The sequence below is a fragment of the Zea mays genome, chromosome 3 (genome assembly GCF_902167145.1).
Source record: "Zea mays cultivar B73 chromosome 3, Zm-B73-REFERENCE-NAM-5.0, whole genome shotgun sequence".
Lineage (NCBI taxonomy): Eukaryota > Viridiplantae > Streptophyta > Magnoliopsida > Poales > Poaceae > Zea > Zea mays.
This window is the reverse complement of record NC_050098.1, coordinates 181608680-181636410: the sequence shown is the minus strand read 5'-3', so window position 1 is coordinate 181636410 and position 27731 is coordinate 181608680. Positions and strand designations below refer to the sequence as shown.

At 44.4% G+C, this 27731-nt stretch overlaps 2 protein-coding genes across 11 annotated transcripts; one reads left to right on the top strand and one right to left on the bottom strand.

The window, feature by feature from the left end:
• The first annotated feature begins 6663 nt into the window (after nt 1-6663).
• Nucleotides 6664-13580, top strand: LOC100284443 (uncharacterized). Of its 2 annotated transcripts, XM_023301899.2 has the most exons (4): nt 6664-6885; nt 11642-11743; nt 11921-12466; nt 13136-13580. In XM_023301899.2, exons 3-4 carry the CDS (start codon nt 11923-11925, stop codon nt 13360-13362), a joined length of 771 nt encoding a protein of 256 aa, XP_023157667.1. In that variant the 5' UTR covers nt 6664-6885; nt 11642-11743; nt 11921-11922; the 3' UTR covers nt 13363-13580. The 2 variants fall into 2 exon arrangements, with proteins under 2 accessions (XP_023157667.1, NP_001150810.2); NM_001157338.2 differs by lacking the exon at nt 11642-11743 and having other exon boundaries at nt 6724-6885; nt 13136-13548.
• Nucleotides 13581-14846: 1266 nt separating this feature from the next.
• On the bottom strand, nt 14847-23488 carry LOC541670 (liguleless 2). Of its 9 annotated transcripts, none has more exons than XM_008675186.4 (13): nt 23284-23487; nt 21962-22159; nt 21135-21280; nt 20657-20751; nt 20005-20256; nt 18875-18922; nt 18667-18726; nt 18455-18532; nt 18298-18343; nt 17773-18044; nt 17448-17687; nt 15447-15589; nt 14847-15235 (listed from the first exon to the last, which is right to left on the bottom strand). In XM_008675186.4, the coding sequence occupies exons 1-13, from the start codon at nt 23403-23405 to the stop codon at nt 15145-15147; spliced, it is 1791 nt and encodes a 596-aa protein (XP_008673408.1). In that variant the 5' UTR covers nt 23406-23487; the 3' UTR covers nt 14847-15144. The 9 variants fall into 9 exon arrangements, with proteins under 9 accessions (XP_008673408.1, XP_008673407.1, XP_035821978.1 ...); XM_008675185.4 differs by having other exon boundaries at nt 20657-20754; nt 23284-23486; XM_035966085.1 differs by lacking the exon at nt 18875-18922 and having other exon boundaries at nt 23284-23488.
• Between the last annotated feature and the right edge of the window lie 4243 nt (nt 23489-27731).

Genomic DNA, 27731 nt, shown 5'->3' with positions numbered 1-27731 from the left:
GCCACCGCTCGCTCCGCCTATAAATTGAGCCCCCGGCCAGCTGCGCTAGGTCGTACCAAAGCCATAGCCACCACTCCCGTCTCCGATTAGCCCCCATAGCCAGAGAATCGCTCACTTCCCCCAATTCAATTTCCGCCACCGTGAAACGAGCCTCACCGTCGCCAGCCATACTCCGGTCAGTTCCCGTCTTCTGCTCCCTTGTTTAAGCGTTCTCATGCATCTGCGATGCTCCCCGACCCCTTTAATCGAACCAAACCGCCTGGGATCGCCGGGAACGCAACACTTTAACCGCCATGCTCACGGCCACCGTGGCCAGAGCTTCGTAGTTGGTTTTAGCTGCATTTAAGTTGGGGGAAATGGTCAGGGTAGCCCCGATTTCATGGCCGCCGCTCGGAGAACCCAGCCATAGCCCCAATCGGCCGGTCCAGAACCTCGTCGGAGTGCTCCTCGCGCTGCCGTCGTCGTGGACTTGGGCGTGCAAAGAATTAGAAATCCGGGGGGGCTCGGTGTAAAGCGTCAGAGACCCGTTGGAATAGTGGTTGAACCCGTTCACAGTTAGATAAAGACGCGAGGACCCCGGTGCAATTCTGCCATCGCGCGCGGACGCGGGCGCGCGCTTCCTGCGTTGTTGGGCCGGTTCAGGCCGGAATCAGCCCAACACTATTGAATATTTTCTTTTTTTCTTTTTCAGGAAAACTTTAGAAATATGTAGAAAAATGTAGAAAAATGATAAAATTGTGAAACTAATTTTCCTAGGCTTGTTATTTTCCCTAGAATTTAGTAAAAATAGTTTTGTGATTTTTAGGTTAAATAAAGAATTTTAAGGCATTTAAAGTAGTTCAAAGTAGTAGTTTTGGATTTTTAAAAGATAAGTTGTAATCCCAAAAATGCTCAAAATTTTTATATGAGATCCTCATATTATTTAGAAGCCTTGGGTAGAATTTAGGTTGATTTGGACCTTGTTTGATCCCCAAACCCCAAAACACCTCCCTGCCCTATGAACTCCTTTACCGACTCCGGAAACCCTAAGTTCTCGGAGTACCGTGAAGGAAAGTTGTACTCAATACATAGATAATAAGTTTATATTATCTTTGCATCCTCATGAGCATCCCATGGCATCCATTCTTATACATATGTATGGTTATGATTAGAACGTGAAGAAGAAATCGAAGTAACTGAAGAGAAGACACCACCACCTTCGGAATCTCAGGCCGGAAATTGTTTCTACTTTGATATCTGCGGATCCGAGCCTGACTCACCTGTGAACGAAGGCAAGCCCCGGTGCATGCAACCCCTTTCCTTGTGTTTTTAAATACTTTTCGCACACTTAAGTCTAGTGAAATGTGCATTAGGTTCATAGGAATTGCTTGAAACCCTTTGATGCATTGCTTTCCTTGATATCCATACCTTTATAGATACTTCTGTGAAGTATCAAAATATGATTTACAAAAATGCTTAGCCTTGCTTAGATCTTGTGGATAGAAGTTGTCCTCAGTCTAACCCGGGAGAGGATGGCTTCTACCTGCAAGAATATTTTCATTTGGAGCAATAGTGGGATCTTACTGCAAAGTTCCCTATGATGTTTTTTCATCCTAAGGAACAGACACAATCCTAAGGATGGAAATACTTAAATTGAGACTTGGGTTAGGAACAGGTGATGTTCTACCTAGGTTGGTTAAGGATTAATGCGTATGTAGGCGTGCTGACCGAGGACCCTTTAACTGGTCACATGCCTCGTCATGGGTAAGCCTTGCCTCGGGCAGACTAAGGCCAGAATAAGATAACACGAAATGGGCGTGGAGCGGTGGCGAGAGTAGCGTGTACCCTCCGTGGCAAGAGGCTGGACGGTGGTGTATCTGTGCTCTCGGTTTGCGTGAACCTGATCTGGTCTTAAGAACCCCGGTGGCGGGTTGACATATGCAAGGGTTAAGTGCTACATATGTCGTGTGATTGGAGATCCTCAGCTGAGTATAATCGATTCGGATCGCCGTACCTTCGCGGTTATGAAGACTTGGTCACTTCCCTGCAACCTAAAGTCAGGATGTGAACACTATGGATAAAAATAATGTTGTATTGATGAGATGTTGAAATTAGACTAGATGCAAATAGAGTCTATTAATACTTAATATGGCGTTAAAAGATTGAAAGTAAGGACTCACTTTAGTAAGCTACTTCTGCAAAAGTATAAGTTGATTTTTGCTAAAGCCTCTCCTTGACTCCTATTTACCCAGCATACCCTTGAGAGTCTTTTCCTTAGTCGGGTAAGACTTGCTGAGTAATTCCATACTCAGGGTTTATCCCTTTGTTGTTTTTAGGTGAGGAAGCGACAAATTTTTGTTGCTTTTGCTCCAAGGTGGTATCAAATGAAGAAAAACAAGACTGAAGTGCGGGAGGACTTGGTCCTCCACATAGGATCTTTTGCTTAAAACTTATCGGGAGGAGTCTGTGCCTCCCTTGGTTTGTATAATATTACTACTCAGCACTCGCCTTTTTAGTTCTGGTCTGTAATAAAATAACTTAAGCTTGCTTTTAAAATAAATGTAATTTATGTAATCGCTTCCGCATTTCTTTATCTCCGATGTTCTATAATGTCTGCAAGACGGGTGAATCGTTCCTGGTAAGGTAAGGAAAGATACCGAACTTGTCAAGTGACTTAGGAACATCTACAGGGTGTCTGATGTCTGTTGGACAAGGACAACTGTAGGTGGGCCTAATTACTTGGGTGGTTCTGTCACAATTGGGGTATTTATAGCCCCAACCACCAAACTAGCCGTTTGGTGGAGGCTGCTGTCGCATGGCGCACCGGACAGCCTGGTGCGCCAGCCACGTCACCTGGCCGTTGGGTTCTGACCGTTGGAGCTCTGACCTGTGGGCCCGCCTGGCTGTCCGGTGGTGCACCGGACAAGTCCTGTAGACTGTCCGGTGTGCCACCCGCGCATGCTCTGTCCTCTGCGCGCAGGCGCGCATTTAATGCGTTGCAGTCGACCGTTGCGCGCGAAGTAGCCGTTGCTCCGCTGGCTCACCGGACAGTCCGGTGTGCACCGGACATGTCCGGTGAATTATAGCGGAGCGGATTCCCGAAGCTGGCGAGTTCAGAGACGCTCTTCCTTGGGGCACCGGACACTGTCCGGTGGTGCATCGGACAGTCCGGTGAATTATAGCGAAGCACCTTTGAGAATTCCCAAAGGTGTTGAGTTCAGTTTGGAGTTCCCTGGTGCACCGGACACTGTCCGGTGGTGCACCGGACAGTCCGGTGCGCCAGACCAGGGAGCACTTCGGTTATCCCTTGCTCTCTTTGTTGAACCCTTTTCTTGGTCTTTTTATTGGCTTATTGTGAACCTTTGGTACCTGTAGAACTTATAGACTAGAGCAAACTAGTTAGTCCAATTATTTGTGTTGGGCAATTCAACCACCAAAATCATTTAGGAAATAGGTGTAAGCCTAATTCCCTTTCAATCTCCCCCTTTTTAGTGATTGATGCCAACACAAACCAAAGCAAATATAGAAGTGCATAATTGAACTAGTTTGCATAATTGTAAGTGCAAAGGTTACTTAGAATTGAGCCAATATAAATTCTTATAGGATATGCATGGATTGTTTCTTTCTTTAACATTTTGGACCACGCTTGCACCACATGTTTTGTTTTTGCAAATTCTTTTGTAAATCTTTTTCAAAGTCCTTTTGCAATATAGTCAAAGGTAAATGAATAAGATTTTAAGAAGCATTTTCAAGATTTGAAATTTTCTCCCCCTGTTTCAAATGCTTTTCCTTTGACTAAACAAAACTCCCCCTTAATGAAATCCTCCTCTTAGTGTTCAATAGGGTTTTAATGTTAATTTTAAAGAGGGTATACCAATTTGAAATTATATCACACATAAGATACTAATTTGAAAATATTTCTTTAAAACCAAATTGGAAGACTAAAGAATTTTGAAATTGGTGGTGGTGCGGTCCTTTTGCTTTAGGCTCATGCTCTCTCCCCCTTTGGCATAAATCGCCAAAAACGGAATCATTAGAGCCCTTTCGAACTACTTTCTCCTCCTTTGGTAAATAACATGTGAGTGAAGATTATACCAAAGATGAAGAGTTGCTCGGAGCGACGACGAAGGATGAGTTATGGAGTGGAGTGGAAGCCTTTGTCTTCGCCGAAGACTCCAATTCCCTTTCAATACACTTATGACTTGTTTTGAAATTCACTTGAAAACACATTAGTCATAGCACATGAAAGAGATATGATCAAAGGTATATTTATGAGCTATGTATGCAAGACATCAAAAGAAATTCCTAGAATCAAGGATATTTAGCTCATGCCTAAGTTTGTTAAAAGTTTGTTCATCTAGTGGCTTGGTAAAGATATCGGCTAATTGATCCTTAGTGTTCATATATGCAATCTCGATATCTCCCTTTTGTTGGTGATCCCTTAAGAAGTGATACTGAATGGCTATGTGTTTAGTGTGGCTATGCTCAACGGGATTATCCGCCATGCGGATTGCACTCTCATTATCACATAGAAGAGGAACTTTGCTTAATTTGTAACCGTAGTCTCTAAGGGTTTGCCTCATCCAAAGTAATTGCGCGCAACAATGGCCTGCGGCAATGTACTCGGCTTCGGTGGTAAAAAGAGCAACAGAGTTTTGCTTCTTTGAAGCCCAAGACACCAAGGATCTTCCCAAGAACTGGCAAGTCCCCGATGCGCTCTTTCTATTAATTTTACACCCCGCCCAATCGGCATCCAAATAACCAATTAAATCAAATGTGGATCCCCTAGGATACCAAAGCCCAAACTTAGGAGTATAAACTAAATATCTCAAGATTCGTTTTACGGCCGTAAGGTGAGCTTCCTTAGGGTCGGCTTGGAATCTTGCACACATGCATACGGAAAGCATAATATCCGGTCGAGATGCACATAAGTAGAGTAAAGAACCTATCATCGACCGATATACCTTTTGATCAACGGATTTACCTTCCGTGTTGAGGTCGAGATGCCCATTGGTTCCCATGGGTGTCTTGATGGGCTTGGCATCCTTCATCCCAAACTTGTTTAGAATGTCTTGAGTATACTTCGTTTGGCTAATGAAGGTGCCCTCTTGGAGTTGCTTCACTAGAAATCCTAAGAAATACTTCAACTCCCCCATCATAGACGTCTTGATTTTTTGTGTCATGATCCTACTAAATTCTTCACATGTAGATTCGTTTTCACTAAGGCATGATTTAGACGACTATTGGTTCTATATCGATGCATGCCACACGCATGACCAAAGCGCGAAGAAACAGGTTAGGCCATCAGGATTACGCACACCATGCATGTGATGGAACCTAGGACAAGCTAAACGGTAAACCATTCATAGGAACATTCATGATCTGATATACATTATATATCATACCAACGCCACTAGGAACACCAATAACTATGACCTGAAGCTCATAAGTACGAAAATGGATCATGATAGGACCATCTAGAACAAATAACAGAGCTAAGACATGTAGGAAAAGGCGAGGTGTCGTATGCAAATATTGCAGTTGCGCGTCGTGGAATGTAGCAACCGAGTGAGCGATACACATCTGGTTGTGTAAGATCAATCTATAATATGAAGCGTAAATGAACAAATAGATTGATGTTACACAGGATAACTAGCAGTCTTAAAAACAACAATGCTTTGTATAAATATACCAAAAAACAAGGTGGAGTGTTGTATAGCCTTGATGGGATATACCAGAGCTAGAGACCACAATAGAACAAAACGACATTTGCCTTAGAAAACACTCAGAGAGTGGTTACGATATGTCGAAAGGATAAGAAAGCACACGCTGCTTGAAAACGTGTGTCTTCGTTTCTTATCAATGATGATAAATGTATATTTATAGTGCACATACTATAAGCTATAAGCACTCCTAATTAACTCCATTGGACCACCTTGCTCTACTAAGTCGATTGACTTCTTGATAAAACTAAGCTCGTCGACCAACTTTCTGTTGCACAAATTTGGTCAGCATTTAGCGACAATAATCCCACACCCCATACAATGGTTCTTCATGTACTTTTACAAAAGAGACGTACACATTTTCTTTGCTCTTCGTAACTCCTTATGTCTCATTATTCGAAGATAGCTTCGACAACGATCGAGCTTCGTCATTCCTTTCCACTGGCTAGTTGACGGCCAGTTCTGTAGGATAGTCCGAAACTCCAACTTTATTTAGAGATTTAAAGGTATTTTCTTTGAAAATATATTAGAATAGTATGTTTGTTAATATATAACTTTAGTTAGGCCATCTTCAGCAGACTCCCCCGTTCACCTTTTATTTCAAACATCACTTCATAAACAATGCAGTCTACATTACCAGATAATGTTTTGCACCGTCATATGCACACTCTGCTGAAGACTGCCTTAGAGGCATTCTTCTCAATACATGGTGTTGCATTAACAAAACCACTTAAAATAAAATTAAATGTTTTAGAAAATTAATAGAGATAAAAAATACTTTCGTTGTTTGAGGAAAATTAACTACTGCGGTAGCTGAGTGGGCTAAAATTGTAGTAGTATTTTTTTTCCAGTGAGTAATCCACGGGCTACAAGAAGACATGGCCTGTGGGCTGTAGCTTTGCTGCAAGCCCATATACAGGAGACTTCCCATGGGCCATCGCACGGCTCACCGCTCAGCGCTCACACAGTCACACTCACACGGCCACGTCCGGACTCCAGAGGCCTCGTCTTCAGTCTTCACCCTCTTTTCAACGGTTCCGGTGAGCCCCGAAAACCTAGGTCGACACGGCCAGCGCTGGTGTGACGAAGCGGGCGAGGCCGTCTGGCTGACTATTGGCGGAACCGCGGAAGAAGCGCGCGTGAATCTCCTGGATTTACAGACTCGAGGGGGAGCTGAGAAAAGGTTTTGCTTCTGTACTTCTGATCATGTTGATTTTGTGTTAGTTTACAGAGATTTTTTTTATCGAACTGGCGATCTGGGTGAAATAATTGTGTGTTAGTGTGAAGTGCGCAAAGAGTATCCCGTGTGTTTTTGGTTGCATTTTTCAAATGATGAAATTTTCAGAGCCATGTGATTGTGCTAATTAAATATCACAACTAGGTAATTTGTGGAGCTTGGTCGTTAATGGCCATATTTGTAAATTAATAAATGCGAGATGCGTTGAATGTTAAGTCATTGAACTTCTAAGGACCCTGAGTTGGAAACAAAATACAACTGAGCAGGCATAATATTGTAACAGGAGGCCAGGAGCGCCCCCCCCCCCCCCCTACTGGATAATATATATTAGAAAATATAAAAACAAAAAAAGAGAAAAATGAGCAGAATTAACATAGTTGTGTTGTCATTCTTGTATTAAAGGAAATAATTTCTTCTCTGCAACATGGATAACCAACACAAGTTATCTTTTGAAGATTTCTCTGCAATCATTAACTGTTGGCTGAGCACCTTGAAAGATGAGGCCATTTCTTGAAATCCACAAACTCCAGCACAATAAGAATAATCACTTATGGATAGAATGGAACGCCCAACTGAATTGTGAAGGTTTCAAAAAGGCCCCTCTTGATTAACCAGAAACAAACTTAGACTAGATGAGCATGCCATGGCAAAAGGCCATGTGCCCTAGATGGTGTTTGTGTGTGGGGCTGCCATTGTTTGGGTTGCTTGTGCACCATGTGTAGGTTTTGGGCCCGGTTTTCCTTAAAACTGGATTAATTCCTTTCTTCTTAATTGAGAGGCAGAGCTCCTGCCATTAAGTTAAAAAAGGCTATCTCACAGAAATAGGTGTTCCAAAGATTACTCATGACTTAGGTGAAGCGCCCCAATCCTCTAGGACTCAAATGTGATACAATTATTAGTCCAGGAGGCTAGTAAACACATTTATACATCAGATGATTCCAGATCTGATTAAACGAGACAAACCTATAAAGGTGGCGATCAACTTTAAGAGTTAGTCCAAAACTCGGGACATAACATCAGAGTGGGCTGAAGCAGCCCGATATACGCAGTGAAACAAATCAGCGGTCCAACAGCCACAAGCAAGGTTGGGAACAGGCGTAACTCTTACCCGATCAACGATCTCCTTCTCTGAAAAACAACAAATAAGCAAGATTGATACGTACTCAGCAGCCCACCTTCACCCACGGAATGGGGAAATCAGATATAATGCATGGAATATGTGGAGTTCAGTATATTTTGCAGAAAGAGCAATATTTGATGCAGGGTTATTTTGTAAAACATTTTATATTTTTCCTAGCGCATCCTCTTCCAAAGGAGCAGAAAGTTTTTTTCAATATAGAACAAAATCCCCTGGACTAAACCATCCAGTATATCAGCAATTTCCCACTGGTTTTCGTTTTCAAAAACAGCTACTGGACTTCCCGTCCACCATAGCTCACGGCTCAACCGTCAGACCTTTTAAAACCACTTTTCAAAAGCATTTTTGGAAAACAAAACACTAATTGTCAAATCCATGCCATGACTCATCCATATCCGTGGACGCGTACTATTCGAATAGGTTTTCAAGCTCTGCACAGAGGTGTACACTTTACCCACTAGTTCGATTTCTGCAATCTCACCGTCGTGAGATCCGAATGCCGAATCTCTCTTTCCTTGCATGTTCTTACCTTAACGATTATACCGAAAGGAGTCAGGCCACCACCATGCCCAAACCGGACAAAACATTCCCCTTCCTTATCCTCCCGGTGCTCTCCAGCCGTCATAACCCTAGGGTTCGGACCGTACAAGTTCAGATTGAGTGACTGCCCATACAGTCTCGAGTGGTTGTACTTGATAAGAGTATAGGTAAGGAGTGATGACAAACCGATCCTTAGGAGAGAGGGACAATCCTTCATGCTCACACCTGAACCAGCTAAGCCATCACCTTAGGCCCTCCCCCAAACCCTGATTATCCCGCTCAAAGGTGATAAGGGTGACAACCCTTCATCATACCCATTTTGAAAAACATTTTCTTTTAAAAACTCACACCTTTTCTCAAATCATTTGTAACAAATATGTCAAGGAGTATAAAGATTGATTGCGGCAAGTTATAAGGCTGGGTGGCCATAATAACTTGTCTCTTAGCAAAATCATATCATGCATAAAATAACAGGCTAAAGTTTGTGGTTGAAAAAGCATAGGTAATTTATGCATCAAAGGGATTCCGTGAGCTTGCCGTGCTTAACCGGCGAAAGGGTGAGAGCTCGCGGAACTGACTTCTGGCTCCACCATCTAGCGTAGACTTGCAGATCTGGCCTTCACGAGACGGCACGAACGCTCCGATAACTATGCAACATGAACAAGCAAACATACAAACCAGCAAATATATCAACAAATATTTAGTATAGCGGTCAGAATGACAATATATGGATGGGTAGAGTCTTGAGCAGAATCCGTGTCATGTGATGTTGTGATATTACTGGTGGTGGAGTGGAGGTGCTTACCAGGAGAGTGGATTGGAGGCGAAGCGAAACTATGCGTGTAGCCGACAGAGCGGAGTAACTGAGTGAGTGGGGGTTTGCCTTGACTGAGGGTGTTGAGTGTGTGGAGATGGAGAGGGTAACCGGGTCTATTTATAACTGTGTGTATTTATAGCTGGGTGTATGTGGTGTAGTACGGTAGAGTTCACTGTTGGTAAGAATGGTGGCGAATGAATCATCTGACTTAGTCCGAATAGGGAAATTATAGGCAGAATATGGAACAAGAGTATTTTGGGAGTTTTCTGGAATATGAACCATGTTTAAGGGATGACATGGTTGGATAGGGAATAATTTGATAAGAATTTAGAAACAAGAATTATTGGAATCTGAGTTTGGAACCTGGTTCGAAAGGATCTCAAAGTTAAGCGTGCTCAACTTGGAGAAATTTGGGATGGGTGACGACCAGATGGAAAGTTCTTACTGGAAGGAAAATCACAGTCATCGGAGTTCGTATAACTGGAGTATTAGTCTGGCAGGTCTTAGGTGAGCTGGATAGCATGATGGATGAGCAGTTGAAATTTAGGGTGATCGGACGATCGATGAATAGTAATGATGAATAGTGACGATGAAATAGTTATGCTAAATATCATCGATAAACAGTAACGATGAATAGTAACGATAGAGAGTTTTTTTTGTTCTTTGCAAAGGAGAATAGCTCAGGGTAATGATAGCTCCTAGCCAAAGATCCTCCCAAAAATAGCGAAACCCATCATTTTGAATGTTAACTGATGCAAGCCCCTTATATGAGTCCAACAACCTGAGTATATCTTGCCACCAAAAGGAACTTTTTTGTGTTACCAGGTAATTTACCATTCCGTTGCAGCAGCAGCAACAAAAACCAAGCCTTTTATCCCAAACAAGTTGGGGTAGGCTAGAGTGAAAACCCAATATAAACAATCAAACAAGTCAAGGTTCGGGCACATGGATAGTTGTTTCCGTACACTCCTATTCAAGGCTAAATCTTCGGTTATATCTCATCCTTTCAAATTTCCTTTAATTGTCTCTTTTCATGTCAACTTCGGTCTTCCTCTCTTCTCATTGTTATCGCGTCTTAGGATCCCACTACACACTAGCGTGTCTAAAGGTCTCCGTTGGACATGTCCAAACCATCTCAACCGATGTTGGACAAGCTTTTCTTTAATTGGTGCTACTTCTAGCTTATCACGTATATCATCATTCGGAACTTGATCCCTTCTTGTATGGCCATAAATCCAATGCAACATACACATTTTCGTAACACTTATTTGTTGAACATGCCATCTTTTTGTAGACCAACATTCTACACCATACAACATAGCAGGTACAATCACTGTCCTATAAAATTTGCCTTTTAGTTTCTTTGGTACCATCTTGTCATATAGAACGCTAGATGCTTGATATCACTTCATCCACCCTCCTTTGATTCTATGGCTAAGATATGCTGAGACAACATAGGCGGATTATAAGTAATTATATATAGTCTAATTTAATTCCAATTCATTCGCAATTTCCGCAACAACGTCCGGGGTATGCTAATTGTTTTCAATTAATGACTCCAAGCCAGCCCTCATCCTTAGTCTTGCAACTTGGCAACATCTGGTATTTTTTTCTCTACTCCTATAAAGCACCAATTTCGTGGGTCGTGTGTCACGTGCGAAGCGCATCGGTCTGTTACTCCCCCCCACTTCTAGCCTACTAGTGGTGGGCCGTTATCCTATAGGTGGGTTGTGAGAAATCATCCAAGCCCAACATGACGAAACTTGCACGCAACACAGCGCTTCTACATAGTATCACTCCGCTAGCCGAAGGAGGACGAGTGACAGAGCGAGCTATAAAAAGGGGGCCATACTCATTTTCAACTCATTTTTTCTCAGCCTTTTGGCTAAATATTTGTTCTTATCAGTTAATATCTAGTATGCGGATCATATGTTCACTTTGATATTAAATTTATTTTGTATGGTTATTTTTATTGGGAGGATCCACCACATTGCCTTATTGGACGTGTTGCTCAGCCGTTGCACATTGCTGTTAGGGCCTAGCCCACCCCAATCAATACCATCAAATTGATGTTAGGGCCTAGCTCACCCCAACCAATACCATCAAATTGATTGTGTGCCGTTGCAATGTACGGGCATTGTATTAGTGTCATTTAATGCCAGACCTCTCTAAATGCAGTGCTTTCTGTATTTGTGTATCTGATCCAGCACAGTTGAATGGACCTTTAAAGTGCAAAGTTAGAAAGATGGCAGGGGTGAGAGAACCAAATTAGCTACCTGGAGCCTTCCTTCTGGGATGTAAAGGAAGCAGTATGTTCATTCGTGGCAATAAAGCTATGGTTTACATCACTGAATATTGTGTTTGATAGACAAGCTATATTTTCTTATTGTGAAACTACTCTAAGGCTGCTTTAAATAGTAGTTACTTTTTTTTTGTTCTTGTTCTTCCTTGATTATTGAACTCAGTCCATGTCTAATTACCTGCAGAGATGGGTTGGGGAATATCAAGGTTGATTGGACTGAAGGCTGCTGTCCTGCTTTCTGTGGCGTGTTTTTTCCAAGGATTAGGAGTGATCCTTATCTCATTTCCTCTCATATATGCATCCGTGATTGCAATACTAGTCTCCATAGCTTCCCACCCATCAATTGATCTTCCTTTACTTCTTGGCAAGGCATCCGATGGAAGTTTTCCGCTGTGGTCATGGATCATCTTCTCACCATTTCTTCTTTTCATTCACCTGTTTGTGCTGATACGAAGATTTGTGAAAAACGAGCCCTTATACACTGAGGTTGCAGATGGAGTGTTTGTTGGAGGATGGCCTTCTTCGGTTGAACACCTGCCACCAGGTGACCCTGCAATCATAGATTGCACGTGTGAGTTGCCAAAAAGCTCAACTATATCTAACAATGCATATCTGTGTGTTGCTACCTGGGATACGAGGGCTCCTCAACCATCACAAATTGAGTCTGCCGTGCGATGGGCTGTGAGACAGCGGTCACAGAACAAACCTGTCTATGTCCACTGTGCCTATGGTAATTTTGCTCTTCTGCCTATGTTTGGATAAGGAACTGTGTTGTCTTTCATATATGTCTTTCTTGCAAATAGATATATTTATGTTCTTAAATGTATTTCTGTGGATTAGCCATATTTAGATAACTGTTGAGATCATGATGATCCACAATGGAATTTCATGTATTGGCGAACCATATATTGTGTAGCAACTGGAGTCAGGAGACAACAGTAAGCTGATATGTTATTTTTTTCATTTCTGGTGTCATCTTATTTCATGCGACTATTTGCCATGTCTTATTTAGTTGTTCTTATCTGCAACAAGATCATAAGAAGTAAAAATGCCATGTATAAGCTGAACAGCATTTGCATTACATTCAGACAGTATAAGGGTCATCATATATGTTGTGTAGATAGTCTTATAATAGTATCAGACTTTAAAGAGATTTTTTAGCCAAATTTAAGCTTAAACATTGAAAGAAAATTAAGCTCTGGATATGTGCTTTGGCTGGACTTTTAGGTTTGGCTCTTAGCTTAAACTTCCCTGTTACTAATTTTAAAATAAAACCTCTTTATTAAGTCTTGTTCTTACCACTTCCTCACTTACCTAATATGCCATCAAATTGAACTTAAGTCCAATAATATTGATCGCTTGGATTTCTTTATGTGATGGCGTGTTATATCTCTAACAGGTCATGGCAGAAGTGTCTGTGTGATGTGTGCGCTTCTTGTCGCATTAGGATTGGCTGAAGATTGGAAAGCTGCTGAGCAAATGATCCATGAGAAGCGACCTTCTATTAGCATGAACACTCTTCACCGCAAAAGCTTGGAGGAATGGTCAAAACATTTGCTCCCCTCTAAAAGAAGTGGGGAAGCAGATGTGAGTTCTGTTATCCATTCGGATTATAACCGGAAATAAAATTAGACCAGCAAGAGACAGGCGTGTTCAGATATTTAAGATGCATTGTACATTTGGTTGTATTGTTTGCTCCTGTCCTAGTGAATGCCTATGGTTCAAGTTACCATTTTGTGGTAATTGTGTTGTAAAAACTATATGTATCGAATTATATTAGTACTGTAGCTTTACACAGTTAGTTCTTTACGGAAGATTTATGAGGTGTTTGGTTTGATGAATCACTCTATCCAAAATGAAGTGGTGCATCATGGGTCCATTCCTCAAATTTGGTGGGATGACTTCATTTCACATATTAGTACTAAACAACTAACTATGAGGAATGAGGTGGTGATGGATTAACTCACTCCATTCCACAAACCAAACAAAAAAGTGAGGAGTGAGAAGATGATGGACTATATAATTCTTCAAACCAAACACTCCATTAGTCTCTTGGCCTCCTTTTTTGTAATATAACAGTCCTATCATTGAATGCTTGTCAGGGAAGGGCTGTTGCCTAACCTTTGGGGCTTGTTTTGGAAAAGTGGAATGGAGGGGATTTAGGGGGCTGCTGGCTTCTCATTTATAGCTATATGTGATATGTTTCTTATGTTCAGCCTGCATTCAATATTGCTGCTATGTTTTCTTCACTTGATTCGGTAGTTAATGTTCAGCTTTTCTACAATCCAAACTTTCTTTCGTCGTGTCCACATTTCATTAATTTCAACCTTATCTTGTGATTTGTGAAGTCTTTTGACTTACATATTTTCTGTTGTGTACGCCCTTGTGGCCTTTTATCCTTTTACCATTTTTCTGGTCTTTTTGAATCAGAACTTTTTCAGTAGGAGTGAAGATTTCACAAAGCTTCATGACTGTTGTTTGTGATATCTTCTGATGTAAATTCTTGTGCCTCGTGCAACAACAACCTAATTTAAGTGTTCATGGTTGATGATATTGGTAGCAGAACTGATTATGGAATTGAGTCAACTGATAAGTGATAAGTTGATCTCAGATCATGTGAAAGCTGCTTCTCCTTTCCTTCATTTGCTCATCGATAGTTCTGATCTTGCATCTTACAATTTGCTTGTCAGTTTATGTAAGATTCCTAATGCTGTTTCTACATGTATTGCAGAATATTGATATTTCTGGCTAAATTTTAAGTCATTATGTATCTAGAAAAGCCATAGCCGACTTACAATTTGAAACAGAGGGACTGCACCATTTAACTTGTTTAACTGCCCATGTTTCTTTAGTGTCATTTTTTTATTGCATTATTGGCTTCAGACATATTACCATGTCACAGTCTTTCTTTTCCATCAGTGCTCAGCATATAATCTAGTACAGGAAATCGGCTCCCACCGGTAGCTGTTGCATTTTTTTATGTTGGACTACAGACTGGATTATTTTCTGTCCAGTATTGTCCTTGGAGATAGTCTACTACCGACAATGTGTTTGCTAAAATACTTGATTTGGAAAGGTATTTAATGGTTAATCTGTCACTCTAATTGCAGTTAGTCCTCTCTGGCAAGTGAGCAGCCAGAATCTTGTGTAACTGATTTGTTCTCTCCTGACACGCACAAAAATTCTGCGGTGCTAACCCTTCAATCAGTTCAAGAGCCATATGAACAGGTGAGCCACCCAACATCGCACTACAGCAATTCCTTCTCCCCGCCCTTTTCGCCTAGTGATGTTGCTTTCTCAGTACTTTAATGATAGAACATTACAATGCATCTCCCTCTCAAAACCTCTAATCTTTGTAACACCACCCTCGCGGCCAAAGTTTTACACCCTCCCTCACCAGGTGAGGCCTCAAAATCCGGCGAACTGGTTCTGCTGCTGGTGGTGCAGGGCTTGCAGTTCCGTTGCTGTGGGGCTGAGGCTCTCTGTCCCGATGAAGTTGCTGTTACACGAGAAATAATGCATGCCAGTGTCAGCCATGTCCATTTCTGACTTTTCATATAATGAAATCTGAAAACAAGTGGTTCTATCTTTCAAAAAAAAACCCGAAGGAATACATGTGATTAAGGCATGCTTGGGAGTTGGGAACAACTACAGTGCAGTTGATCAACAATAAACTCCAGTTTTTGCAGTTGATCAAGTCTGAATCTTACTCGCGGGGACGGGAAGCCCAGAGGTTGCTGAGAGCTCTGAGGCGGCTGTAGTACTCCCCAATGGAGAGGAAGCACCGCGCAGCCTGCCGAGTGGTCAGGATCCGGCGCATCTGATGCAACGTCTGGTGCCTTAGATTGTCGGCCTGCAGTTGGAACACGAACAAACACATATATGAAAAGGTGAGATGTCGCATCAGTGTTGTTCCTTGTCTTGCTATGCTGCACATGAGCACATTGGCGCTTCCATTATCTTGAATGACAGGGCATTCTCGGATCATGCAGTTGCATCTATTCTAGTGCTGTTCTTCTGTCTTTTCCCAGTTATATTCTAGTTTGGACAATTGCTGAAAGTTCCCAGTTGCTGCTTAAGCTTAATCTAATGAATTCTTGTTTTTATCAAAGTTTGGAGTTTAGATAGTGTAGCATTTATTTTCATACTGATGGTGTATTGTCCTTATCATTTCTTTTTAATCTTCAGCCAAACCTAAAGCAACAAGAAATCTGATATTATTAAGAATAAGCAGCCTCTATCCTGAAAGAGAGGGGGAAAAAGGAAGGGTGACAATATCATCTGTGATCGTGTTTGTTGCAAATCTTCTTCATATGCACCTTTATAATCTAAATATACTGTGCTCCTAGCGACTTTGTTCATTGCAAGGCTTTGTGTGAAATCATTGCTCCAATCATGAATCTAGGAAATATACTTTAAGCTCTAAAATAAGTGGATTTATAGAATGTTTTGGAGACATCAATGCTACTATAAAATTACATATATACACTCCTATTGTTTTAACATGTAATAATTGCACTTCAGAAATACAGGGTAGCAAAATCTACAAATACTAGGTGGTCCATTGATCTAGAAGTGCACTTGTACTAGAACAATTTTAAAACTAGGTGATCCATGATCTACAAGTGCATTTATTCCAGAATAATTTTTAAATGCTAAAAGTATGCTTAATTTACATCTGCCTTCTAGCAAAGTTCCGTCCACAAAAGGAATCAAAGCTCAGGAAAGTTGAAACAAACTAACAAAATGGAGGTCGCAATCAGCTTTTACTCCCTGAGAGAGGAGATGATCGATAGAAAGGCCTGACCATTTCTTTAACAACTTCTGATGGAACAGCAAGCCCCATCTTTATTTTAGGCTTCTTGTTGTCCATGGGGCTGAATTTTAGGTGTCTGTGTCCTTTTCCTGACCACTATGCATGGATTGAATCTTGCAACTTTTTCAAGGCATGGAACACCAGGCCTCTAGTATTTTGGCTGTGGGCCCTCTGTACTTCAGAGGCGCCAGCAAACAGAGACGGGGGAGAATAAAAAGGAGTTTTTTTAATAAAATAATGGAACAAAAATGAGATGGCCGGCCCAGAGAAGACAAACACACAAGGGACATTATTTACACACAGTGCCAACTGTGTAAGTATCCGGCCATTGACTTTCTGTAGAAAGATACATGTGTGTACGTTACGTGTATGTACTGCCAGTACACATGTGTGACCAGGAACAATTCCTCGCCAAATCTTCACTTAAACAAAAGGGATCAAAGCCTTGCCCTCTTTGGTCCCTACCAACACACTAGAAAACATGCAATAATTGTCGCCAGCGGCATTAGCCTGTTTTTTGTTGTTTAATTACAAGCTAATTATGGGTGCTGGAAAGTGGTAATGATGGTTATCCGTTTATCTGCAGGTTTACGCTTGGGGCCCTTAAAGCTAGCTTTCTGACAAAAGGTTGGGCTGCCCCTGCCATGGAGAAAGCAGGACCAGACCCTGTAGCTCGTAGGACGAGGACCAGCTCCATTGCAACTGTTACGTTGCTGTGCAGTTCTGACAGGGAAGGACTAATGTACTTGAAAGTTTATGCTAGTTTTTTCTCTCTCGCCGTGTAATTTTTTTTTGGTGTTAAAAAAATGGTTTACTGACCATGATCTACAGTGAGAATAAGATCTTGAGGATGGCGGTCAACGATGCAGGAAATGGAGGGTAAAAAGATGGTGACCTGTTGATAGAAATTTTCGAGGCTGGCGAGCTTCTCAAGTGCGACGGCCATGATGTTCATGTAGTTGGGGGCGGCGGCGCCGTCGTTGAGCGTGCCCGCGGCGACTGTGTCGGCCAGGGACTGGTGCAGCTGGTGCAGGCCCTGGGCGAGAGCTTCCTCCGCTTGCTCCGACGACTGCTGCAGATTGCAGATCCCCAGCAGCTGCTGCTCCGTCAGCGGGTCCAGCTGCGGTATCAGGATCTGCATGCCAAAGAAAAAAGAGGCTCAGTACGGCGCGGGTGCACGGACGGACGGCATGGCGATGGCACGCAGTAGGACCGCGTACCTTGAGCAGCTCGGACGGGCGGAAGCCGCCCATCCAGAAGAAGCAGCGCTCGGCGGGGGTGGCCCAGGAGCCGGTGAGGAGGTGGAAGACGTCGGAGCGCGCGAGCGCCGCCTTGAGCTGGAACAGCTCGTCGTAGTGCTGCATGCACTCCTCCACGATGAGTCCCAGGTTGCCGTCCAGCAGGTGCGCCTGCAGCCCGCCTCGGAGCTCCGCCAGCCGCTTGGTGTCGTCGTCAAGCCACCGCGCGTACTCCATGTCGAACATGGCGGCGCCTGCATGCATGGTACGTACGTACGATAAAACCGGAGTTAATAGTCCGCTAATACTAGTCAGTTGGCAGCACACGTTTTACACGCCAAACGAAGCCGGCCGGCCATGCATCTCGGTAACCGCGCTGCGGCCTGCTGCGGCTGCGGCAGCTAAGCTGCAGCTGCAGGCCACAGCTGCATGGCAAAAAGCTCGAAGCTTTGGAGCAGTGGTACTGCGAATGAATGGAGGAAGCGGACGGACGGTGCTGAGCATTACCAGAGCTCATGTCCCCGGCGGCGCTGCACCCTCCAACGAACAGGCCCTGGACCACGGTAAGCCCACGACATATCAAAGCTCTGAACGATACGAACTTCCATCCGATGCATCAGGTGGTCATCAGCAGAGGTGTTTGGGAGTTCGGGCTTGAACGAACCTGTGACCGTGCTCTCTGGAGCTCATGCTCGACCTGCTGAAGCCTGATCCTGCTAGTCTCGAGCTGCTGCACGTAAGCCTGCAGTGAAAGGACGAGGCTAGTATATTATTACTCTCAGCAATATCCCAGGACCATGCGTTCTTTTCGCTGATTGAAACAGAACAAAGTCACTGAGTTTCATGGGTGGCACTGGCAGTCACAGTCATATGCACCTTCTTCCTCAGCCTGCTCTTCCTCGCAGCCTCTCTGTTCTGCGCCAGCCGCCGTTCCGTCTGCAGGGACACGAAGGATTCACAGCGATTCAAGTTCGATGGTGAGTAGTGGGAGCAAAACGAAGCAGATGCAGGTCCATGCAAAGTGGTGGAGTGACCATGCAACAACAAGCCAACAAGCAAGGGGGCAGAGCTATGTATATCCTACCTTGGCATCTACCAACTTGCCATCTTTTCTTGTGGATCCATGCTTCCTCTGTACGTGCAAAGGACGCCACGAGAAGGCCAGCGGAATTAGAGCATGCATGTAGCCATGTACTGGTATAGTATAGTATAGTAGCGTTTCCCTTTCCGTCCCCTTCTCCTCCACTCCACCACATCAACACAGTGGCCATCTCGCCAACTAAAGGCAAGCACAGGGCACAGAAAGAAACAGGCCAATGCAAAAAGCTCATGTCGTTCATCATCTATCGCGTCGATGGATGCGCAGCAGCACGGCCACTGTCCATCTTCTCCAAACACAAATACTAGCTTTTGGCTGTAGCTGTCCCCGAAAGCTCAGTGAGCCGCCGGCCGCTGTTGGCAGCCACGGCTTTTCTCTGGTGCAGCGAGCGAGGGTGCGGGAGAGAGACAAAAGGGAGGTTAGGGATGACCCTCGTCCCTGGCGCCATCATTTCGCGCATCCTCTCCGTAGGATTGACCAGAGATGTCATTAGTCCAATCATGCAGCAGGACTGCCTGGTTTCCCCCCAAGCATCAAGCAATCAGGCCACATCATCCCACATGACATCGCGACGCAAGGGACACGCATGCATGGCATGGAATGCCTTCGTGTTTAGAGGCAACCTAGCCTGGCCCAGTGCCCCTTAACTATACTGCTATGGCCATGAGGTAAGCTGCAGAGCGGCTGGGGTGGGGGTACCGTACACCACACCTCACCACGCACACCACTGGCGGCTTTGCCGTACGTGCATTTGCCTCGGCCGGCGTTGGTGTGTGTCGTGTGACATGAAAGAACAGCATGTTACGGACCACAGTGCGTACCGCAAAGACCAAGTTTTTCAACGACTGGACAGCAACATTCTGAAGAGACTGGTGGGTGAGTCGTGTTGGGCGGAGCTCTTCTCTTGGTGGTTGGCTGGAGCTGGTGTACTGCCGCTAGCCGTCTACCTAGTAGGACTGTAGGAGGGGGGGTGGTGTTGCTAGTACCACGGACGGGGCCGGTGCATGCTGTGACAGTAAAAGATGGAGGGTTGTGGCTCTGCGCTGCGCTGTGTGCACTGGACATTGGTGCGGGGCAGCCAGGCCAGAGCGGTCAGGCGGAGGAGGCAGTGGTACCTTGTCATGGTCTCCCCCTCCCTCTCCTCCGTGCAGCTGCAGCGGGAGCGGGTGGTGCTGCTGAAAGCTCGGCGGGGCGGCAGCAGCGGGCGCAGCGGCGAGGCCTGGCTTGTAGCTGTAATCATCAGTGGTCACCATCATGACCTCCTGCCGCGGCGCAGAGGAGGCTGGGGACACCAACTCCATCTGAGACATTGTGTTCTGAGCTGAGCTCGAGTCAGTGCCGGTGCTCCCTACTGACTGCGAATTCCCCTGTTCAGCAATTACACAGCAACAGTGAGCGGCGGGTAAAAGGATTTATTATGCCATGTCTGCTGCTGCGGTAAATCCAAGTGCGGTAACAAAAAAGGGAACCGATCGACAACGACCGTCGCTAGCTCTCGATCTCCCTCTCTCGTCTTCATCCTCTTTAGCTCGCCTCGTCGTGGCTGGCTGCAGCCTGCAGGTGCAGATGCAGAGTGCAGACCACATGCAGAGAGCGAATCACCAAGAAAAACAGCCACATCTTTTCTTGGGTTCAGCGACGATGACGAGCCAGCGGAGGAGACGACGAGAGACGGGCGCGCGGCGAGGCGATGAATGAATGAATGAATGAATGCGTGCATGCATGAATCAGTGATCATGGGACATCGGGAGGTGGCGGGGCCTTTACACTGTGCAGCTGCTGTTGGTGCCTCATTGGCCACGAAGGGAAGATCTCCAGCGTGGGGGGCCTGCCGGTGCCAGCGCCCGCGAGATATCCTGCCGCTGCTGCATGCATACATACAAAGAGAATTAACACGGGGGACTTACCGAGTGTCGTCGATGCCTTCCCTGTTCATGCATCTCTCTCCTCTCTCTCTCTCTCCATGGGACACTAGAGGAGCTAAGAGGGAATGCACACAGTCGGCGAAGAGAGGATTCCATGTTTGTGTGGCATCGGCATCGCACTGCATACTATGCACACTGTGTTTGCATAGGAATGGAAACCGGCAGGAACACAAAAGGCGAGGCATGTCTCGCCCTGTGCGGCGCTGTGCCCGTGCGCAGCCGAGCAAGGATCGAACGCGAGCCTTTTTGGCAAGTAGCCCAGTCCGGCCGGACTCCTGAGACAGAAGGAAGACGGAGAAGGCAAAAAAAAAAACACTTACACTTTGCCTGCGCGACGTCGTTCTTGATGATCACGCCCGGATCGACGCCGCCGCCGGCGCTGGCGGCGCCACCACCGTGGATGAGGGCCTCCTCCAGCTCACCGAACCCGAAGTAGGCAGCGGATGCGGCCGCAGGCTGGAAGTCCCTGCCCAAGCAGTAGCGCACAGAGACCATCAGTCATCGCCCGCCCGCCGCGGCCCGCCCCCCGAGCTATAGAAGCCAAGGCGAAGGCGAAGCTAGTAGCAGATAAAGCCTTTTCAAGAATGGAAAGGCCGAGACTGCCTAAAGCACGAGGCTTGTAGCTGCTGTAGCCGTGGCTCTGGGGCAGGCAGCAGATAAGGATGAGGGCCAAAAGACGATGGTGCCGGCCGATCGATCTTGGTGCCCAAACAAATCACTCGCACTCGCAGGATTCAGGCCTCGAGCATTAAGAAAAAATTTCGGTGCGTGCGGCGGAGGTGTAATCCAACCAAAGTGGCGCGGCATAAGCTCGTGGAATCGGTCTGTTATAAAGACGGATAAAAGGAGGGCGAGAAAAAAATATATACTTCAAAGAAGTTGCGCACCCAGGCATTTGAAAATACGGTTTAGTGCTGGGAGCGAGGGAGGGGGAGCTATAGCCAGTTATTTGCGAGCCTTCTTGCGACGCGGAAAAGGTTGCGGGCAGCGGCAGAGCTCTGCTGCATGCGGATGCGGCCTCTTGGAATTGGGTTGGGTTGGGTGAGGCGAGGTAGAAGACGATTAGCTAGCTAGCAGAGCCAGAGGGGTATATCGAAGACAAACCGGAAGTAAGTCGAGGGAAGAGAGAGAGAGAGAGAGGAAGTACAGGAAGCAGGTCGGCGGTGCAGCCGCGGCGGCGGCGGCGGCGGCGTGGGCTTGGACTCCGTACGCGAGCGCCAGCTGGTTGAGAGGCAGCGCTGCCCTCTCCATCCTCCAAGAACTCTCCTCGCCTTGCACCATGGCCACTGCTAGTTCTACGACCAACAAGAGACCAGCAGGAAGCGCTGTGGGCGGTGGCGATGGACTATATAAAAGAGCAAAATTGTATCTGTGACATCAGCGAACGATGGGTTTGCGTACATCAAGTTTCACTAGCTCATTTAGTCCCGTGGATATTGCAAAAAAAAAAAGGTTTTATAAGTAACATACTATCAATAAAAATATTCTTCTAACATAGAAGAAGAGAGAATCTCGAGTTAAAAGAACAAAATACCCTAGTTAAAATAAATAAACTTGAATTCGACAATCATCCTTATCATTAGACCTGCCACATGCATACCTCACAAACTACGTATATGGCAAAGCTCGGTGTGTCAGAACTAGACTGCCTCTTTGCGCGTGATATGTCTGGTCTTAGGCTGTCTCCAGCAACGTCCTCTATATTCATCCTCTATATCTGCCTTTTACAGTCTCCTCTAAAAGATTTCATCCTCTATATTTCATTTCTCTCCAACAACGTCCTCTAAATCACGTTCTCTATACTCAAATACCCATATTAAAGACATTTTTAAATTTTATTTTTTGTACATACGTGTTTATCATACTCTCAAATATATTGTACATATTTTAGTAGCAGATAAAGCCTTTTCAAGAATGGAAAGGCCGAGACTGCCTAAAGCACGAGGCTTGTAGCTGCTGTAGCCGTGGCTCTGGGGCAGGCAGCAGATAAGGATGAGGGCCAAAAGACGATGGTGCCGGCCGGCGATCGATCTTGGTGCCCAAACAAATCACTCGCACTCGCAGGATTCAGGCCTCGAGCATTAAGAAAAAAATTTCGGTGCGTGCGGCGGAGGTGTAATCCAACCAAAGTGGCGCGGCATAAGCTCGTGGAATCGGTCTGTTATAAAGACGGATAAAAGGAGGGCGAGAAAAAAAAATATATACTTCAAAGAAGTTGCGCACCCAGGCATTTGAAAATACGGTTTGGTGCTGGGAGGGAGGGGGAGCTAGCCAGTTATTTGCGAGCCTTGTTGCGACGCGGAAAAGGTTGCGGGCAGCGGCAGAGCTCTGCTGCATGCGGATGCGGCCTCTTGGAATTGGGTTGTTGGGTGAGGCGAGGTAGAAGACGATTAGCTAGCTAGCAGAGCCAGAGGGGTATATCGAAGACAAACCGGAAGTAAGTCGAGAGAAGAGAGAGAGAGGAAGTACAGGAAGCAGGTCGGCGGTGCAGCGGCGGCGGCGGCGTGGGCTTGGACTCCGTACGCGAGCGCCTGGTTGAGAGGCAGCGCTGCCCTCTCCATCCTCCAAGAACTCTCCTCGCCTTGCACCATGGCCACTGCTAGTTCTACGACCAACAAGAGACCAGCAGGAAGCGCTGTGGGCGGTGGCGATGGACTATATAAAAGAGCAAAATTGTATCTGTGACATCAGCGAACGATGGGTTAGCGTACATCAAGTTTCACTAGTTCATTTAGTCCCGTGGATATTGCAGAAAAAAATGGTTTTACAAGTAACTTACTATCACTAAAAAATATTCTTCTAACATAGAAGAAGAGAGAATCTCGAGTTAAAAGAACAAAATACCCTAGTTAAAATAAATAAATTTCAATTCGACAATCATCCTTATCATTAGACCTGCCACATGCATACCTCACAAACTACGTATATGGCAAAGCTCGGTGTCAGAACTAGGCTGCCTCTTTGCGCGTGATATGTCTGGTCTTACCATGGCTGCTACTAGCTTCGCCACGTTTTTTATCTGTAAAATTTTAGTACTCCCTCCCCTTAAATAGTACTCCCTCCAAAATATTATTCATTTTATCTATTATTTTTTATGTTTATATCTAAATTTATGATTTATGATAATAAATTTAGGCACATATATAAAACATATACATAAAGTATTGTATGAATCCATTAATCATGTAAAACCAATTTTAATTTAGAACAGAGCGAGTACTGTTTTTAGCTCTATACTTTTATGTTTATATTTAAATAGATGATAAATCTAGACATATAGATATCTATACGAAACATATATATTAATTATTGTATGAATCTATTAAAAAGTTAAAACGAATTTTAATTTAGAATGAAGGGAGTAACTTTTATTTCAGAAATAGCACAATAAGACCGTGTCCAGCAGTTCACCTATATGATCATCCAAAACACAATTGTGTACTGTAGACTACACTGATGGCAGATTAGAGTTTGAATATGAGGATGATGATAGGTAAGCTGCTGGAAAATTAAATGGTCTAAGTGCGTACAAATACTTGTCATCTTAAAAAATATTTTTTCCTCGTACAGTGTCGAACGAAGATATTTTGATATGAATCTTATATTTTTTTTATGAGATCTAAAGCTTTATAGTTCCCTTGTTTGAGGTCGTTAAAATACTCAAATAAAAATATCATAAAGTTTCGACAATATATTAATTGCACAGGAGGGTTTATTACATCATAAAAAATCGTATCTTCTCATATGATGGCAAATGAAGATAATTCCTATATCAAAACTGTAGCTATCGGTGGCTTCTGGATTTTCAGTTAGCTAAGATGCTAGAAAGATAATATAAATTTTGAGACACGTATCGATGGCAAACCAGGCGCATATCGATAGCGTACTACTGCAAATAAGCGATTGACGATGGACGAGACCAGTACTAAGAGTATTTTAATCCTTTTAGCAGACATACTTTCTCCTCCGTGTGTAGAAAATATTCACTTTTATAACGTCCACAAGTCTATATATGCATGCTGGTGACAAAATTCTCGTATAAAAGAGAAGGCGGGGGAGGGAGCCAAGCCAGAGAAAGGATCGGAGATAGATGCTGCGTGCATTGCATACGGCATACCAATACCAATACCATTGCCATCCTTGTGGCAAAAGCAAGCATGCAAGCGCAGCAGAAGCCCCTTCATCCTCTTTGTTTGTTTCTCTTCTCAGCTCCCCACACCGCACGCTGCTTTCCCTTGTTTGATGAGTAGTGGCGAATTGAATCAGCCTTGGAGTTTCATCCACTGTACTGCAAAGAAGATCTTGTCCTTTTGAACACGTCCTGCCGTCTTCTTCTCTCTTTTTTTCACAGGCTTGTAACAGCCAGCTGTGCTGTTGGGGAGGGGAGACGCAGAGGGAGGGAGAGATGAGAGAGGGACGTGCTAGGACTTTTTTTCTGTCAGCGTTTCTGTCTCCTACTCCACTCCTTTGTACCTCTCATTGGCCGCCCTCTGGCCCTCGCCTCTGAGACGGCAAGTACTCAAACAAAAGGAGCATTGAATAGAGAGGAGATAGACATGGAGGAGAGGGGCAAAAGAGAACAGAGAGAGAGAGAAGTTGTTCTGCACTTCCATCTCTTGTCCTATCATGTTATTAAGGGCAGATCAAGAAAGGCAGAAAGCGTTAGATAGGACTAAGAGAGACATGAGAGTTGATTAGATTCGTCAAACTCTATACCCTCACTCCACAATACTACATGCATCTATAATTGTCATCGCAAGTAACTAACTTTGTTTAGTCTGAAGCAGCAAAAGCACCACGAAATATGATAGGGATACAACCTGCAGTGTGAAAATATAAATCCTAGGGGTATGGAGCATATATATAATTCCTAGTATGTGCTTGGAAATGGGCATACGTGAAAGTTTGGGCCGGACCATTTGGGGTCGGCCCGGCACGAAAAAAAAGAGCCGGACCACAATCTTAGCCACGATGTACTGTCACTGCACGGCATAACTAGATGGGCAGTGCTTGGGTCGACACGACATGAAGTGAGGCACGAATTAGAAAACTAACGTTTAAATGATTATTTCATGCTTTAATATTTTTTATCTCTTCACAAAAGTTATAGAAAACATTGATTTCTCTTCCTCATATGATTTTTTAGTCTATAGCAAAGTTATGGATATTTTGAAGATGTATTTTTAGGTATATACAAGTTTTTTTGTCCATGCCGTGCTTAGACCAGTACGGCATGATCATGGGTCTGCCGTGCTTCGGGCGTGCCGGGCCTAGCTTTTAGTATCTGGGTGTGACACGGCCTAGCCCAAAATTATTTCGTGCCATGCTTGCTCGAAAAAGATTAGCACGGCACGGTCCAACTTTCAGCTCTAGAAATGGGTTTGTTTGGAGTTATCCCTGTCTACATGGGTCAGCATCAGTGCATTGTTATGCACCAAATATCTAAATGATTGTTTCCTCAGATATGCTAATTCCAGCTTGTTCGCTTGGATTTAATCCGTACCGGTTTCTACAGGGTTTTGTCTACGTGGATTACAGTTACAGCAGTCTGAACAGATGTCTTTAATCCGAAGCAGAGAGCCTACTCGGAAACCCTCACTTTGGCGTCTTGGCTGCCATTCGCCCATCGTCCCCTCCTGGATCCTGAGGTTGTCGTGGATAACTGCAGATAGGGAAGCACACTAAGCACATTTTTGTGACTTGTCATTAGTGCCCTAAGTAGGGCCTCAAGCGCACCATAAACAACTACAAAAGAAGTTGCATTTATACTCGTTGGCCAGCTCCTCAGTCCACCTCACCAAATTGCTTAATAATCTATGAGCTGCAGAAGCCCAACCAAGTCCATTCGCTATAGAAATTTCTTATTGGTTTCTCTCACTGCCACCTGTTTAGGGTATACCTCAACCAGTGCCAGTAGAAGGTCGCCAGGCAGTCCAACTAGTTGTTCAGAGAGAGATTCGGTAGATTTTGCAAATGCAATAATAGGCCTGCGGTGTACAGTCTCTTTTCCAGTTTTTTTATTGGGCAGAGAATATTGGGGAATCAGCAGGTGAGCTACACGCAAGAAGAGGGAGATGGACCTGAAGCTCTCGCGAATCGTTCTCTGCCGTCCAGCAATGGCAAATTACAAGAGCGAAAACGAGATACGGCAATTTCTATTATTATATACATGACATCACAATTCGCGACGACATCATAGTCTTGGATTTGCACCACTTACATCTCATTCTGTCTCCTAAATTTCGCTGGAACCTTTTTTTTTGGTTTTGACATGACTTGCCAGTTGGAAATTTCACGCTCAGTGGCCAGAATATGGATAATCCAAATGCTTCCACGGATTGCATCCTCTTTTTTTTTCATCCACTTGACTCTGAGAGTGAAAAGAAAGATTTTGTGCTAGTGCGTTACTGGTTAATGCCAATGCCGCTACGAAATTCTCACCTCTAAACTTGTATAGCAAAGCAACTGCCACTGAAAAGTCAATAGTTTGAACTTTCCTATCAACCCAGTGAGTTGTCTCATCATATCATATTTTATGAAACACAGGTAACAGGTCAACAGGAGAGGGGACCATATTTCAATAGGGTGGTTAACATGAGATTCCCATAATAGCAGCCAATGGATTAGTTTAACTAGCAATGGACAACAGATCCTGGGTTTTGGGGGTGCAGAACTTAATAAGCAGTTCATGCAGAAAATGATAGTAGAACGGTGCAACCGAGAATTTGTCAACCCAGCCCAAATCCAGCATTCATCCGATAGTGCAAGTTGTTAAATGACAATTCGTGAATAGCAAGTGAACCTGCATCAATAGTAAGGAGCACCTATTGGCAGGCCAGAGCGGACCCATAAATTCGACATGGCCCGCCATAGAACATGTTCTGTTTTATAAACAACTGTAAAACGAAAACTCAAAC

Bases quoted from the DNA above. Each gene is read 5' to 3' on its own strand.
- LOC541670 (XM_008675185.4), bottom strand. From the start codon at position 23,405: ATGGTGCAAGGCGAGGAGAGTTCTTGGAGGATGGAGAGGGCAGCGCTG. The intron at 18,727-18,874 runs GTAGGATATACA...GTGTCCCTGCAG, and splicing joins GCAAGTTGGTAGATGCCAAG to ACGGAACGGCGGCTGGCGCA. The intron at 18,045-18,297 runs GTAATGCTCAGC...CCATGCATGCAG, and splicing joins CGCCGGGGACATGAGCTCTG to GCGCCGCCATGTTCGACATG.
- LOC100284443 (XM_023301899.2), top strand. From the start codon at position 11,923: ATGGGTTGGGGAATATCAAGGTTGATTGGACTGAAGGCTGCTGTCCTG. The intron at 12,467-13,135 runs GTAATTTTGCTC...TATCTCTAACAG, and splicing joins CTATGTCCACTGTGCCTATG to GTCATGGCAGAAGTGTCTGT.